Here is a 16,826-nt window from a genome sequence, read left to right as displayed (position 1 = left end):
TGTTCATCTTGTTGACTCTAAATGTTGAATCTTGTGGTTTCAGACACCAGATAATCAAGCTCACATCAACAGATTATCTTTTCCTGACTTTATTAACAACACTGCAATCATACAGACAGAGTATAGTCCCCCAATCTGGAGAACAGGGATCATGTTGGGGTAGACTCCTTGTTGTTCGAGTATGTCCAAGCTGTAAATGATTCCATTGTTTTCTGTGGCTCCTCTCATGACTGAAGAGTCTGACGTGGGATTGACATGGACGCCCACAGAACTGGCAGTTCATGTTGTTGTTGTTGGTACCGGGGGAACTTCTGCAGCTGCTCCACCACTGGTCTTCCTCTGGGCATATTGGATGTTGCGAGTCTGGAGTAGATGGCCTTTGAAACATGCTGAACCAAATTTCAGTGTTTGCCTCCACATGGGCCGGTTGGCTGCAATGTTTTCCCCAGAGAGGTGGTCTGCAATGCAGAAGTTTGTAAGGATCTTTTTTAAGGTGTTCTTGTACCGTTTGTACTGACCACCTTGATGTTGTTTACCCTGAGACAGTTCCCCATTGACGATCTGCTTGGGGATTCTGTCATCATCCATGTGGGGGACATGGCTTGGCCATCCAAGTGGAATTTCCTGGAGGGTGGTCTCCGTGCTGTTGAGCCCAGCACGATGGAGAACCTCTGGAAGGTATGGGAGCTGGGACTTGTCCATGAGAGGAACCAAAGGTCTGAGAACTGAAATAATCCAGAGTTAGATAGGAGAACGTAAGAAACAAGAGCTGGAATAAATCATACAGACTCTAAAACCTGCTCCAACATTTAATCAGATCATGGCTGATCCTCAATTTCAACTCCACTTTCCCACTCAATCCTCATAACCCCTAATTTTCTTAGAGTCCAAAAACCAATCAATTTCAGCCTGTAACACAGTGAATAAGTGAGCATCCACAATCCTCTGGAGTAGAGAATTCCAAGGATTGACAACCCTCTTAGTGAAGTAAGTTATTCTCATCTCAGTCTGAAAGGCCAGAGATGATGCCTCCTAGCTGTAGAATTTTGGAAACTCTTTCGAGTTATCAACAGTCACAGATTGCAACTCTTTCGAGTACAATCACAGTTCTTGGTTTCTGGGAGTGGGACGTGAACCCACAACCCTGACAGCCTCTCAGAATCTTCCATTAAACTACAGAGAGTATAGGCCCAGTCTACTCAATCTCTCATCATAGCACATTCCATCATCCCAGGAATCAATCTAGTGAACATTCTCAGAGCCTTCCATTAAACTATAGAGAGTATAGGCCCAGTCTACTCAATCTCTCATCATAGCGCAACCCCATCATCCCAGGAATCAATCTCGTGAACATTCTCAGAATCTTCCATTAAACTGCACAGAGAGTATTGTCCCAGTCTATTCAACCTCTGATCATAGCGCAACCCCATCATCCCAGGACTCAATCTACTGAACATTTGTTACAATCCCTCTAAAGCAAGTAAATCCTTCATTAGGTAAGGAGGTCAAAACTGTAAACAGCAGTCCAGATGTGGTCTCACCAGAGCCCTGGACAATTGTAGCAAGACTTCCTTACTCTTGTATTCCAATCCTCTTGGAATCATCACCACCATATCATTTATTTTCTAATTGCTTGCTGCACTTGTATGTTCATTTCCTTTGCTTCTTGTACAAGGAAACCCAAATCCCTCTGAACAACAACATTTAGTTTCTCACTATTCAAGAAAGATTCAGTTTCTCTCTGCTTCTTACCCAAGTGAATAGCCTCACATTTTCCCATATTATACTCAATCTGCCACCTTCTTGCCTACTCATCCAACCTGTCCATGTTCCTTTGCAGACTCCTTGTGTCCTCCTCACAGCTTACTTACCCACCTAACTTGGTATGATCAACAAACTTGAACACATTGGATTCAGTTCCATGAAGTTATTCCTGAATATAGACTGTAAGTATCTGAAACCCCAGTCCTGCTGCTTGCGCTGTTCCAGAATAACAGCCCGCTGACCTCAACATGACATGATTATTCCTAATCTCTGTTTTCTATCCTTTAACCACTCCCCCACCCGTGCTAATATTTTACCCCAACCCCATGAGCCCTGACCTTGTGCAACAACCTTTTGTGTGGCACCTTATCAAATGACTTTTCAAAATTCAATCATTACATATTCCCTTGTTCCCCATTATCAAATCTGCGAGTTACATCCTCAATAAATTCTAACAGCTTTGTCAAACACGGTTCCCCTTTCATCAAACCATGTTGACTTTCGTCTAATCATATTGTCCTTTTCTAAGTGCTCTGCTACCACTGCTTAAAAATAGATTCCAGTACTTTCCTGATGACTGATGTCCAGCTAAATGGCCTGTAGTTCCCTGTTTCCTCTCTCCTGCTTTTCTTGAATATTGGGATTACATTTTCCACATTCCAATCCATTAGCACCATTCCAGAATCTAGGGAATTTTGGAAAATCACAAGCGGTGCATCCAATATCGGTGCAGCCACCTCTTTCCGAATCCTGGAATGTAGGCAGTGAGATCCAGGGATTTGTCAGCTTTCTATCCCAAAAAGATCCAAAAATGGAGCAGCCAGTAACAGGAGGCCAATGAGTCTCCTCTTATCCTGGAGAAATCAAGGAGTTGACACACACAAAGGTGATTCATTGGACACCAAACCCCAATTCAGAAAGCCAGAATTCTGTCAGAATGAACATGGTTCAGTCCTGGATGTGATTATCAGCAGCAATATCAGCAGAATCAAACACCTTGTGGACTCACTGGTGTCTCAGCAGGTGGGATAACTGAGTGAATCCCTTCCCACGCTTGGAGCAGAGGAATGGCCTCTCCCCAGTGTGAACTTGATGGTGTCTCTGCAGGGTGGATGAACGACTGAATCCCTTCCCACACGTGGAGCAGGTGAATGGTGTCTCCTCAGTGTGAACCTGCTGGTGTGTCAGATGCTGGGATGACATAGTGAATCCCTTCCCACACATGGAGCAGACAAAAGGTTTCTCTCCAGTGTGAACACGCTTGTGTTCAACAAGTTGGGATGACAAGTGAATCCCTTTCCACACACAGAGCTGGTGAATGGCCTCTCCCCTGGGTACACATGTAGTTGTTCAGTGAGGCGGGGTGAACACCTGAATCTCTTCCCACACTCAGGGCAGGTGAACAGCCTCTCCCCAGTGTGCAAACGTAAGTGTTTTGTGAGGTGTGTCGAAGACCTGAATCTCTTCTCACACTTGGAGCAGGTGAATGGTCTCTCTCCTGTGTGAAGTCCCCGATGTTGAATTAAAAGTGAAGGAATGACGATATATTTCCAAGTCAGGATGGTGAGTGACTTGGAGGGGAACTCCCAGGGGGTGGTGTTCCCACCTATTTGCTGCCTTTGTCCTTCTAGATGGTAGTGGTTGTGGGTTTGGAAGGTGCTGTCGAAGGAGCCTTGGTGAATTACTTGGTCACTTTGTAGATTGTACACACTGTTATGGATAGCAAGCAGGTTACAAAACAGAAAACAGACAGAAGAGGTTAAGAATAGCTACTCAAGACTGGTAAAAGGTGAGAAGTGGTGTTCCACATGGAGCAATGCTAGGACCACTGTTATTCACAATTTACATAAATGATTTGGACCCAGAAATTGAAACTCCAATTTTAAAATTTGGGACAGAGTTACAGTAAATCACTGATAAGAATTCCCAATCAACAAAACTTTGTAGCATAGTTCATTAAATCTTTAATTCTGTTGCTGCCTGAACAAGGAAACAAGGACCTGATGCAGTTAATACTGAGCAAGACTGCAACAAAATCCTTGGATCTAAAATGCACACATGAATAAAACAGGGAGTTCCTGGAAACATGCTGTAGGTTCTTCATTACCTGGAGATCAAATGTCTGTTGTATAATTGTCCCAGCAGTTAACAGGATCTTGCGAACTTTTGCATGTGTTATTTTAATACAGGCTTTAAACGATATAATTGAACTGCATTTTATTATGTTAAAGGTGCTATATCAATACAAGTTGTTGTTGATGTTGGCTTAAAGTGGTAGATTCAGGACTGTCACTAAAATATCTTTAAAACTTCACAGAATAATCACAGTCACTTTTAAACTGGAAACTTAATCCTGGTGTTTAAGTTTCAGTCAAGGATAGAGCACAGTTTTACCCAGATCTCTGATTTAACAGCACATTTCCAGTCTGCCTGACTCAGGTTGAATAGCCACAGTTGTAAAGGAGCCTTCTGCTCTGCACCTAGGAGCTTTGAACCACCATGGTTACAAACCAGAAATCAGAGGGTTAGATTTATAGGGAGTTTGTATTTTTCCATCCATTTTTCTATGTGGCCTTGGACTCCACACAACCTGACCTTGGTCATCTTTAGGCTGTATGTACTGCACAGAAGTGGCTGTGACACATTTCTTGCACACCTGAGGATTAATCCACATGTGGGTTTTGCTGTCAGTGAAGAGAAATGAGTAAGGCCAAAGTGCCATTTGTCCCTCTCAGCATGACCCTGAAGGACTGTGTCCAGGCTGAAGTTCTGTTCCTGCCGTGCGATCCTCCCCCAGATTGTCCTTTCTGAGCTCCAACCAGGTGATGTTAAACACTCAAGTGGGAAGGATAAAAATCTACAACAATGTGTTCAAAACAAAGCTTGACATGCTATTCGACATCTATACAGAATATTAAACAGCAGCCCAATTATATGGTCCAGTAAAATCTGCAGAAACAACCCCAACTGTCAGAATGAAAGAATTCAATCCTGAACATGATTAACAGCAGCAAAAAATGCAGAATCCAATCCCTAGTCACTTGTGAACTCGTTGGTGTGTCAGCCAGGAGCCTGACTGAGTGAATCCCTTCCCACACACGGAGCAGGTGAATGGCCTCTCCTCTGTGTGAACTCGTTGGTGTGTCAGCAGATCCTTTTTACTTTTAAAGGTCTTCTCACAGTATGAACATTCAAAGGGTCTCTGATTAGCATGAACAAGTTGGTGTGTCAGAAGGTGGGATGATCGAGTGAATCCCTTTCCACGCACCGAACATGTGAATGGCCTCTCACCAGCGTGAACTCGCTGGTGAGTTAGCAGGTCGGATGAATTAGTGAATCCCTTCCCACACATGGAGCAGGTGAATGGCCTCTCCCCAGTGTGAATTCGCTGGTGTGTCAGTAGTTTGGATGGCCGATTAAATCCCTTGCCACAGGTAAAGCAGGTGTATGGACTTTCCCCAGTGTGAATGCGCTGGTGTTTCAGCAGCCTAGATAATCGATTAAATCCCTCCCCACACAAAGAACAGATGAACGGACTCTCCCTCGTATGAATGCGCTGGTGTGTCAGCAGGTAGGATGACTGAGTGAACCCCTTCCCACACACGGAGCAGGTGAACGGCCTCTCTCCACTGTGAGTTTGCTGGTGCCTCTGAAAGTTTGATGAATGACCGATTGCCTTCCCACACATGGAGCAGATGACTGAACTCTGTTCAGTGTGAATGTGCTGGTGTCTCAGAAGGTTGAATGAATGAGTGAATCCCTTCCCACACACGGAACAGGTGAACGGCCTCTCCCCAGTGTGACTGCGTTGATGAATTTCCAGCTTTGATGGGGAACCAAATCCCTTCCCACAGTCCCCGCATTTCCATGGTTTCTCCGTGGTGCCGGTGACCTTGTGGCTGTCCATGTTGGATGATCAGATCAAACCTCGTCCACACAGTTTAGTCCCACTGTGAATGGTGCAAAGCTTTTTCAGGCTGTGCAACTGGTTAAAACATTTCTCCTTCCATATTAAACATTCAATGATATCCAGCTCCTGATGTATTGAGTGAATCGGTCAGACTTTGACGTGATGTTTGGTTTGAGTTTCCTGTCAGCAAATCTTCCTGTTCAAATATCCTACAAAAGGGATTCACAAAAGTCAGTACAGGATAGAAATCCAGAACAACACAATCCTAGTTTCTTTCCTTTTTCTAATCTGTTCATGCGATGTTGGTGTCACTTACAAGGCCAGTATTTGTTGCCCATCTGGAATTGCCTTGAGAAGGCGGTGGTGAGCCACTTCCTTGAACTGCTGTAGTCCACGTGGTGTAGGTGCAGTTCGAAAGAAAGTACCAGGATTTTGACCCAGCAACAGTGAAGGAACGGCGATATATTCCCAAGTCTGATTTATGATGGAAGAAAGGTTATTGATAAAGCAGCTGAAGGTGGTTAGGCCTAGGATACTGCCCTGAGGAACTCCAGCAGCGATGTCCTGGGATTAAGATAACAAAGAATAAATAAAAATACTGACAAATATGAAATAGTGTTGTTGATAAAGGAGATACTCATTCAATTTTTCAGAGATGGCTGATTCCCCAGGGGTTCACTCTGACTCCCCTGACTGACTGACTCAGGGTCCAGTCCTCAATCCCCCCCGATTGGTGACTGAACTCGCTGCTCCTTTGCTCCTCCGGCCTCTGAGCTCCTCTTGCTGTTGTTTCCCAGGACAGTCAATGCCCGCTCTCCAACATGACCCTGTCAGATGGAGTTCAGGGGCTCAGGGGAAGAAAAGAAAATGAGGCGGTGAATCTGAGTTGGGAGAAACAAGGAGAGAAACAGGATTCAATGGAGAAACTGAGCGGGGGGCGAGCGCAGCCTCAGGAGCAGCGAGTGCGGCTCTCAGAGGCCGAATGAGAGCGGCCGGGCCCGGCGGCCGTGCGGTGATCTCCCCGGGCTGGGGGTCGGGGCTGCCCATTAAAGCGATGCTGCAGCGCCTCCCCCATCCTCGCCGCCGCTTCCCGGCTTCTTCTCCATTTCCACCGAGTCCGACTCACAACAAAGAGACCGCCCAGAATGCCCCGCGGCTGGTCCTGGGGAGCATGCGCGCACTCAGCGCCTGGGGGAAAGGAGCGAGTTGAATAGAGCGGTTTCTGGGACGCAGGGGATTGTGGGACTAATGTCGCCATTAATCAGCAGCTGTCTGTAAGTTTTTCACTGCATCCTGACAAAAAGTCAACGGCATGAAATTCTTTCTTGCTTCTCGATGCACAGATTTTGCTTAACCTACTTAATATTATCAGTATTTGCCTCAGTATTGCCTCAGAGTTGAATGCCCTTGTCTGCCCCTGGCCTCCTGAGTAGACCTTTAGTGTTGCATCAGTTTGAACAGGAGTGGAGATGAAGGAGAAGCTTCTGAGTGGTTTTCAGCCCAGTGCAGCCCAACAATTCCCAATGTGTGGGACTACCAAGGGAGGTAGATTCCTCTGCGATGTTCAGTTGCTAAACAGACACAGCCCCTAAAATGTGATCAAAAATTGTTTTCAGAACAATAATTTCAGCATAGGCTTTCAATTCATTTACATTTCGTTCTCTTAAATTAATTTTTGTGGCGTGGGCTTTTGCGAGCAAGGCCAGCAAACATAATGGATGAGTGTGGCTCCAATTACACTCTAGAAGCTCAGCACCATCCTGGACAAGGCAGTCTGCTTGAGGGCACTCCACCCACCACCTTTAACATCCACTCCCTCCACCACCAACACAGAGTGGCAACAGTGCATACCACCTATGAGATGCACTGAAGCAACTCATTAATTTTGTTCTACAACACTTTTCAAAGACACAACCTCTCCCACCTAGAAGAACAAGGCGAACAGACACATGTGAACACCAGCATCTACAAGCTCCCACCCACCACCCCCCCCCCCCAACCCCCCCACCTCCCGCCTCCCCCCAAACCACACACCATCTTGACTTGGGAACTAAGTCACTGTTCCTTCACTATTGGTGTATCAAAACCCTGGAACTGCCTTCCTAGCTCCACTGTGGGTGTACCTATGCCACATAAATGTAGCAGTTCAAGAAGGTGGATCACCACCATCTTCTCCAGGGCAATTAGGAGTGAGATATAAACGCTGGTCTCGCCAGCAATACCCACATCCCGCAAAAGTCTAATAAAAATGATCCAACCTACTCCACATTAAGGTGATTGTGGGCCTTCTTGATCCATGGCAGTCCTTGTGGTGAAGGTGCTTTAACAATGCTGTGAGGTAAGGGGTTGCAGGATTTTCACCCAACAATGATGAAGGAACAGTAATATATGCCCAAGTCAGGATGCTGTGTGTGACTTTGAAGGGAACTTGGAGGTTTTTGCATGCAGCTTCTGTTACTGTCTTTCAAATGGGTCGAAGTCACAGTGTTAGAAGGTTCTGTCTAAGTTCTTGTCTACATGACAATGTATAAGATCCCTCTCCTTCAGTATCATTCCCCCCCTCCAAGGGCCCCAAACCTTTTACCTCTCTATCTGCTTCCATAGAGGCCAGAGTCTTGAGTAGGCCCAGACTGGGTGGAAGGTTCCCTTCCCTGATGGGCATGAATGAATTAGTTGGGTTTTACAACCCTACAGCTTTCAGGTCACTTGTTCCTGGTGCTGGCCCCACAAATGGCTAGATCCATTCGTCACCTGGACTCTGTTTCTCTCTCACCAGGTGCTGCCAGACATGTTGAGTTTTCCTGCACTTTCTGTTTTTATATCAGTGAACCATTAATATCTGCTTCATATACTGGTCAATCGATCTTTCCACAGGGGTGAGTGTGTCTGAGAAGTGTGCAACTGGAAAGCCTTATCCATTCACCTCTTGCATTAATACAGCAGATATACATTGTCCTGACAGTGCCAGCAGGGCTGTGGAATTTATTGGATAGATCTTTCAAAAAGCTAGCATAGGCATAATGGACCGAATGGGTTCAATCTATGCTGCATCATTCTATAAAACAGTGGATATTCGGTATCAGGGGATAGAAGAGAAAGAAAAGAACCAGTGACGGTGTGATTTAACCGAGCTGGAGTCAGCACCTTCAGGGAGGAAAGACAGAGGGGAACCAGTCGGAAAATTTTCAAAAGCTCAGTGAGCAATGGCTTAAATCACTTAAAGAAATAAAGAATGGCACAGCACCTATTCAGTAGGATATATGTGTGATTTTAAAAATTAATTTATCGCAATAGGGTTCCAATTACGTTCTATTCCCGCTTTAAAGTTCAAATGGCGCTGCTGTTACGCAAGATTCCCTGCTGATGTGAAAGTGCCCTATTCATATTACAGGAGCACGGTGCACAGGCGCAGTGCTGTACTCTAGCTGGAGCATGCGCATTATCAATTTGAGCTGAGCGAGTGAGGGAGAGGCGTTTCTCAGCGGGTGAGTGTCGATGGGGCGGACTGAGGAATGGAGCCAGGAGTCGGGGTGAAGAGGAAGCGCAGGCTTCGTAAACGCTCAGTGTAGGCCGGAAGCCAGGAATAAGACGCTGCAGGTCTCGTATTCGCAGTTCCAGGACATTTTTCCCTGTCCAGCACCAGGTTAGCGGCCGCCATCTTGGTCCAGCGGGCAGCGGAGGGCTTACGCGGCCATCTTGATGACGCACCAGAGAGTGGGCGGGGCCTGAGCGTCCCGGTGACTCGGAAAGGCTGCGTTTGCTGCCAACGCCGTGAAACTCTTTTGAATTATCAACAGTCACAGATTGCAACTCTTTTATTCAGTCCTGGATGCGATGAACAGAAAAATCGATCACTATAGTCACTTGTGAATTTGCTGGTGTCTCAGCAGTGTGGATGACCGACCAAATCTCTTCCCACACATGGAGCAGGTGAATGGCCTCTCCCCAGTGTGAACTTGCTGGTGTCGCAGAAGGGTGCATGTCTGATTGAATCTCTTCTCACACACGGAGCATGAGAACGGCTTCTCCCCAGTGTGAGTGCGCTGGTGTACAGTGAGGTCAGATGATTGCTTGAACCCCGTCCCACAGTGGGAGCATCTGAACGGTCTTTCATCAGTGTGAACACGTTGATGGGACATCAGTTCCCCAGAACTTTTATAGCACTTCCCACAGTCTGGGCATTTAAAAGGTCTCTCGTCAGAGTGAACTCGCTGGTGTCTCAGCAGGTGGGCTGAAATGGTGAATCCCTTCCCACACTCGGAGCAGGTGAAGGGCCTCTCTCCAGTGTGCACTCGCTGGTGTGTCAGCAGGTTGGATGACTGAGTGAATCCCTTCCCACACTCAGAGCAGGTGAATGGTCTCTCCCCAGTGTGAATGCGCTGGTGCGTCAGCAGATGGGATGAGGTCGTGAATCCCTTCCCACACTTGGGGCAGGTAAATGGCCTCTCCCCGGTGTGAATGCGCCGATGAATTTCCAGCCTAACTGGATAATTGAATCCCTTCCCACAGTCACCACATTTCCACAGTTTCTCCCCAGTTTGACTCTGCTTGTGTCCCGACAGGACAGAACACGTATACGGTTTCTCTCCACTGTGAACGGTGCTTTTTCCTTCCATGTTCAAAATCCGGTAATATTCAGGATACAATTAATTGGACAACTTTGCCAGATCCTGATGTGATGTTTGGTTTCAGTTTCCCGACTGCAAATCCTCCTCTTCTAATACCCTGAAATTGATTTAAAACAGAAAAAAGGGAATGAGAGAGAACCCACAAAAAACACACAAAGCCAGGTTGTGAAATTGAGTTGAATTAATCTGATCATTTGTGGAGCCAGCACTAGGAAAAAGTGACCCTGAAAGTTGATGGATTGTCGTAAAAACACAACTGGTCCACTAATATCGTCCAGCGAAGGGAACCTGCCACCCGGTCTGGGCTACACAAGACTCTGTCCTTCATGGGAGGAGAGAGAGAGAAAGAGGTGGGAGAGGAAAAGTGCAGAGAGAGAGATTTTATATATCTACAACTTGACCAGAATTTCCCAAACTCTCAGCCTCCACCACCTAGAAGGACCAGAGTAGCAGGTATATACGAACGCCATCACCGACAAGTTCCTCTCCAACTCACACACTGTCCTAACTTGTCTGACATCCAGCACTGCATGAAGAGAAATTTCCTCCATTTAAAATATGAACATACAAATTAGGAGCAGGAGTCGGCCACTTGGACCCTGGAGGCTGCTCCGTCATTCAACATTATCATGGCTGATCTGACTGTAACCTCACACCTACCTCTGATAACCTTTCACCCCCTTGTTTATCAAGAATCTATCTACCTCTGCCTTAAAAATATTCAAAGATTCTGCTTCCATGCCTTTTGAGGAAGGGAATTGCAAAGGCTCATTAACCTCTGAGATAATAAAAAAATCTCATCTCTGTGTTAAATCAGTGACCCCTTATTTTTACACAGTGACCCATATCCTCACCACCATCTGTGATGCTCTAGTTCCCAGTAAAACTTTGACTCTCTCTCTCCCTGGCTGCTCCCCCCAGTACAGCCCTCATCTCTGCTCCCTTAAGTCCAAGGGATGCAGACTTGAAAAGATACGGTGGACAATTGGTCTAAGCATCCACCCCCAGATCTTGCTGAAGCACATAACGCACAATAGGGTTCGTTTCTCGCCTGCTATAACTGCTCACTATTCGAGGATCATCCTCAAATGCAAATATAACCCTAGGCTTTTTCTCGAATGCAAATCATCTTTCTTAACCCTTCTTCCACTGTCTCCTGTGCCCTCACTTCCAACAATAAGAGATAGGAGCTCACAGACTTTTGTCACTAAGATCAACATCATCCATTCAGCTCCCTCTGCTGCTTCCTTCCCTTCCACTAGCCCACCTGGCCAAATTTCCTCTGAAGCTGCCCCCTGCCCTAGCCCCGAACATCTTTCTCTCGTGTCTCTCCTATCTCCTTCTCCGAACTTATCTTATCCATGACACCCACTTTTTGCTTTCTCAATATTACTGTCAACTAAACTGCTAACTATTCAACCTCATCTCTTGGTCCCCATGTTAACAGATATTGTTAACAGATCCCTCCAGGTGCTGTTCCTCTCTCCTCTAAATCTGCAATATCACCCCTTTCCTCAATAAGCATCGATCAGTAAATAAGCTTTCCTCAGTAAATACTGGGAAGACTGAAGCCATTGTCTTCAGTCCCTGTTACAAATTCCACTCCCTAGTCACTGACCCCATCCCTCTCCCTGGGAACTGTCTGAGGCTGAACCAAGCAACCATGGCAAAATATTTCACCCCAAGATGGGTTTCCATTCACATATCCGCATCATCACAAAGACCACCTATTTCCACCTCAGTAACATCGCCTGACTGCATCCCAGTCTCAGCTCATCTGCTGCTGAAGCCATCATTCAATCCTTTGTCACCTCTGGACTTAACAACCCTAACGCGCTCCCAGCCATCCTTCCAGATTCAACCCCCACCATCCAAAACTCTGCTGCTCTTGTGCTTACTTGGACCAAGTCTTGTTCACCCATCACCCCTGTGATCACTGATCTACAAAGGCTCCCAATTCAGAGGCAGCAACGTTTGAAAATTCTCATCCCAGTTTTCCTCCATGGTTACAATCATCCCTAACACTGTAATCTCCTCCAGCCACACAACCCTCCAAAATATCTGCACTCATCTAATTCCACCTTCTTAAGCATTCCTGATTTTAATCGCTCCACCATTGGTGGCCCAAACTTTGGAAATTGCTCCCAATTGCTCTCTAACTTGCTTTCCTCTTTTAAGATACACCTTAAACCAACCTCTTTCACCAAATTTATGTCCTAATATCTCATCATGTGGCTTGGTATTAAATGTAGCTTTGTAAAATTTCTGTGAAATGCCTTGGAATGTTTTATGTTAAAGGCGCCAGATAAACACAAATTCTTCCCGTTGATTTGGACACACATCACCTTTCCTGCATCATTACTGGGTGAAAATCCTGTAACTCCTTACATAACAGCATTGTGGGAGCACCTTCACCACACGAACTGCAGCGGTTCAAGAAGGTCAAACATCATCTTCTCCACAAGCAACTGGTGACTGGCAATATATGCTGGTATTGGTGGAGAGAGAAACAGTTAATGATTGAGGATCTGTAGAATGAATTACAGGCAATACAAATGGTGCAGAATTTGATGATCAATATAAGCTCAAAAGTGAAAGAGCTGGTAAGCCAGCAGCACATGGTCAGGGGATGGGCAGCAGTGGAAACCTCATTTAGACATGGTCAGCAGAAGGAACAGTAAAATGCTAAACATAACTAAAATACGTTCATTATTAGAGACAGAGGAAGTTAGACAATGGCAGAGAGGTGATCAGGGAAGAGAGAGTTGAAACAGAGCAATGGATGGACATGGATTCAGATCCACAGCAGAAGAATCAGACCAGCCCCAGAGCCATGGAATCTCTCACGAAAAGCAATGGTCAAAAATACTCACATCTGAAACAATTTCAGTTTTCAATATTAAAATCTCCTGCTGGAGCCTGCAGCTGGAAAGATATCAGAAGCACTGGAGTCAGAGAAAAATCTCTGTTGAGGAAATACCCGGGGAGCGGGGGTGATGTCACTGAGCAATTGTCGATGTGTGATGACATCACAGACACGAACACAGAACATCTGGGTCTGTGCAAACCAGTGATCACCACATATTATGAAGGATGTGAGGGTCCTTGAGAGGATGCAGAGGAGGTTTATCAGAATGGTTCTAGGGATGAGGGATTTTAGTTGCAATGTTAGGTTGGAGAAACTGGGCTTGTTCTCCTTGGAGCAAAGGAGATTGAGGGGAGATTTGATAGAGGTGTACAAGTTAATAATAGGTTTAGATAAGGTAGATAAAGAAAAGCTGTTCCCATTATTTGATTGTAAAAAATTATGGACAGGGATTTAAGATTTTAGGAAGAGATAAAGGGGGAATGTGAGGAATAACTTTTTTTTATACAGTGAATGGTAATGATCTGGAACTCAATGCTTACACTCAAAGGCCGATAATATCCAGGTCCTGATGAATCGGGTCTGCTCTGAATGTGATGTTTGGTTTGACTTTCCCGCCTGTAAATCCTCCCCTTCTCACCCCCTGTAAAAGGAGTTTCCTAAACCCACCAGTGTCATTCCAGGATAGAAATTCACACCATTCTCTCCTCCTGCTCCAGGATCAGTAAAGTGAGTTAAAGGTGATTTCTCATTAACAAACCCATTGCTGCGTTTCCTTCATTAACCCACATTTGTCCACTCGGGCCTGGCACCGGGAGAAATCCCGCAGCTGCCGTGCCGTTCGGTGCAGGCGGGCCCGGTAATTTCTTACTGGGGGTGTTGAGGCCTCCACTGGGTGTTTGTGAAGCCTCCCCTCCCACCCATTGCCCCCAATGCTGCCTCCGCTTATCCGCCTCCTTCCCGCCTGAAGATGAGACAAACAAGCATCTGTCCTTGGACATCCCCGCACTGCGCATGCTCCAGATCACAATGCCTGGGGAGTGATTGACGGAAGCTTCTGACCAATAGGAAGATGGGACAGGACTGGAGGACCAAGAGGGGAACCGGATGGTCCTCCAACCAATTGGAGTGAATGAGGGGCGGGGCTGAGCCCGTGTCTCCCTCATTGGCTGAAACTCTGCACCATTTTGGAAGCTGATTTGTCTCAAACTCCAAGAGAAAACTGGACCTTTCTGTTTGTGGCTTTAAACAGATGAAACCCTGTGGGTGTGAAGCAAACATTTCAACATTTGTTAGTGAAATGGAATCATTCAGGACAGACAGCAGGGCCTCTCCCTGGTGTGACTGTGTTGCTATGTCAGCAGATCCCTTGTGCTTTTGAAGCCAGAATCACAGACAGAAGATTGAAAAGGTCTCTGATCAGTGTGAACAAGTTGGTGTGATGTGAGGTTGGTTAAACAAGTGAATCCCTTCCCACACACGGGGCAGGTGAACGGTCTCTCCCCAGTGTGAACACGGAGATGTTCAGTGAGTTTGGAAGACCGGCCAAATCTCTTCCCGCAGTGAGAGCAACTGAATGGCCTCTCCCCGGTGTGAACTCGCTCGTGATCAGTCAGGGTAGATGATTTAGTAAAGTCCTTCCCACATATGGAGCAGGTGAATGGTCTCTCCCCAGTGTGAACTCGCTGGTGTGTTAACAAGGTAGATAACTGAGTGAATCCCTTCCCACAATCAGAACAGATGAATGGTCTCTCCCCAGTGTGACTGCGCCGATGAGTTTCCAGCTTGGATGGATAATTGAATCCCTTCCCACAGTCCCCACATTTCCATGGTTTCTCCATGGTGCGGGTGTCCTTGTGCTTCTCCAGGTTGAATAATCAGTTGAAGCCTCGTCCACACACAGAAAAAGGGGTACGCTTTCTCTCCGCTGTGAATGGTGTGATGTTTTTCAGGCTGTGTAACTGGTTAAAGCTCTTTCCACAGTCAGTTCACTGGAACACTCTCACTCTGGTGTGTGTGTGTCTCGCTGCTTTTCCAGTCACACTGAAGTTTTAAATCCTTTCCATAGGCAAAAATTTCTCGTTCTACATTCAAAGGCTGCTGATATTCAGGTCCTGGTGAATCGAGTGACCGTCAGATCTTGACGTGATGTTTGATTTGAGTTTCATGTCTGTAAATTTTTCCCTTCTTATGCCCTGGAAAAGGAGTTTACAAAGTCATCCCTGTCAATCCAGGATAGAAATTCAGAGCAGACAATTCCACTTTCTGTGGAATATTTTTTCTTCTCTAGTAGAATAAAATTAATGAGTAAATCATTTTCTCTCCTGGTCACTGGGACTGTGACTCGCTTCAGCCCCACAAACAGCATCATTTACAGCAGGGAGAAACCATGCATGTGTCCTGCGTGTTGTCAAGGTTTCAACTGATCCTTTCTCTTGTTAAAACACAAGTGCAATCACACTAGGGAGAAGCTGTGTCAATGTGGCGATCTTGAAAGGAATTAAATTATCTGTCATGTGATATATATAAACGGTTTAGACTTGAATGTAGAAGGGTTGATCAGTAAGTTTGCGGATGACACAAAAATTGGTGGGGTGGTAAATAGTGAGGAGGAAAGCCTGAGATTACAGGAGGATATAGACGGGCTGGTCAGATGGGCTGATCAGCGGCAAATGGAATTTAATCCGGATAAGAGTGAGGTGATGCACTTGGGCAGGTCAAACAAGGCACGGGAATACAAGATGAATGGAAGGACCTTGAGAAGTACCGAGGATCAGAGGGGCCTAGGTGTGCATGTTCACCGGTTCCTTAAGGTAGCGGGGCAGGTTGATAAGGTGGCTAAGAAGGCATATGGGATACTTGCCTTTATTAGCTGAGGCATAGAATATAAGAGCAGGGTGGTTATGCTGGAACTGTATAAACGTTGATTAGGCCATAGCTAGAGTATTGTGTGCAGTTCTGGAATCTGCATTATAGGAAGGATGTGATTGCACTACAGAGAATGCAGAGAAGATTTACCAGGATGTTGCCTGGGCTGCAGAGTTTTTGCTATGACAGGAGATTGGATAGACTAGGGTTATTTTCCCTGGAGCAGAGGAGATTGAGGGGGGACATGATTGAGGTGTATAAAATTATGAAGGGCATAGATAGGGTAGACAGAAAGGAACTTTTCCCCTTGGTGGAGGGATCAATAACCAGGGGGCATAGATTTAAGGTAAGGGGCAGGAGGTTTAGAGGTGATGTGAGGAAGAATTTTTTCACCCAGAGGGTGGTGGGGATCTAGAACTCACTGCCCGAAAGGGTGGTAGAGGCAGAAATCCTCATAACATTTCAGAAGTATTTGGATGTGCACTTGCGATGCCATGGCATACAAGGCTAGTGCAGGAAAATGGGATTAGAATAGTTAGGTACTTGTTTGAAGGGCCTTTTTCTGTGCTGTAGACCTCTGTGACTCTTTGACTGAGATCTGGAAACTCAATGCCACAGTCACACAGGGGAGAGGCTGTTCACCTGCACTGAATGTGGGAAAGGATTTTTATCACACCTTCGGGCACACCAGGGAGTGCACACTTATGAGAGACTGTATAAATGTTCTGACTGCGAGAAGAATTTGAAAAGCACAAGGGATCTGCTGAAACACCAGCGAGTTCGCACAGGG

General features: G+C 46.0%; 3 protein-coding genes across 8 annotated transcripts in view; 1 reads left to right on the top strand and 2 right to left on the bottom strand.

The window, feature by feature from the left end:
- The window catches only part of LOC144698216 (uncharacterized), a 500,519-nt gene that overhangs the window by 19,490 nt on the left and 464,203 nt on the right, over window positions 1-16,826 (top strand). The window lies entirely within an intron of this gene.
- LOC144698178 (uncharacterized) lies at window positions 2,770-5,508 on the bottom strand. Its single transcript, XM_078570125.1, has 3 exons — window positions 4,833-5,508; window positions 3,134-3,291; window positions 2,770-3,059 (listed from the first exon to the last, which is right to left on the bottom strand). The coding sequence occupies exons 1-3, from the start codon at window positions 5,450-5,452 to the stop codon at window positions 2,770-2,772; spliced, it is 1,068 nt and encodes a 355-aa protein (XP_078426251.1). The 5' UTR covers window positions 5,453-5,508.
- LOC144698197 (uncharacterized) overlaps window positions 9,481-16,826 on the bottom strand; it is a 510,286-nt gene continuing 502,940 nt past the window's right edge. For 3 of the 6 annotated variants that reach the window (XM_078570157.1, XM_078570161.1, XM_078570158.1), the window contains 2 exons: window positions 12,691-12,790; window positions 9,481-10,399 (listed from right to left, as the gene is read on the bottom strand). In XM_078570157.1, coding sequence (XP_078426283.1) covers window positions 9,535-10,290 — 756 coding nt within the window. In that variant the 5' untranslated portion in view covers window positions 10,291-10,399; window positions 12,691-12,790 and the 3' untranslated portion in view covers window positions 9,481-9,534. Of the gene's footprint in view, window positions 10,400-12,690; window positions 12,791-13,175; window positions 13,228-16,826 lie in introns of all 6 variants that reach the window. The other 3 variants (XM_078570156.1, XM_078570159.1, XM_078570160.1) reach the window with 2 other exon arrangements.

The sequence above is a fragment of the Cetorhinus maximus genome, chromosome 23, assembly GCF_964194155.1.
Source record: "Cetorhinus maximus chromosome 23, sCetMax3.hap1.1, whole genome shotgun sequence".
NCBI classification, from domain to species: domain Eukaryota; kingdom Metazoa; phylum Chordata; class Chondrichthyes; order Lamniformes; family Cetorhinidae; genus Cetorhinus; species Cetorhinus maximus.
This window is presented reverse-complemented; position numbering and strand designations above follow the sequence as displayed.

What these genes read in the sequence shown, in the direction of transcription:
- LOC144698178 (XM_078570125.1), bottom strand. Translation starts at nt 5,452, where the DNA reads ATGTGTGGGAAGGCAATCGGTCATTCATCAAACTTTCAGAGGCACCAG. An exon ending in GGATTCACTCAGTCAGGCTC is followed by an intron (nt 3,292 to 4,832) that starts CTGGCTGACACA and finishes CATTCCTTCACT; the next exon opens with TTTAATTCAACATCGGGGAC. An exon ending in GTGTGGGAAGAGATTCAGGT is followed by an intron (nt 3,060 to 3,133) that starts GTTCACCCCGCC and finishes GTGTGTGGAAAG; the next exon opens with GGATTCACTTGTCATCCCAA.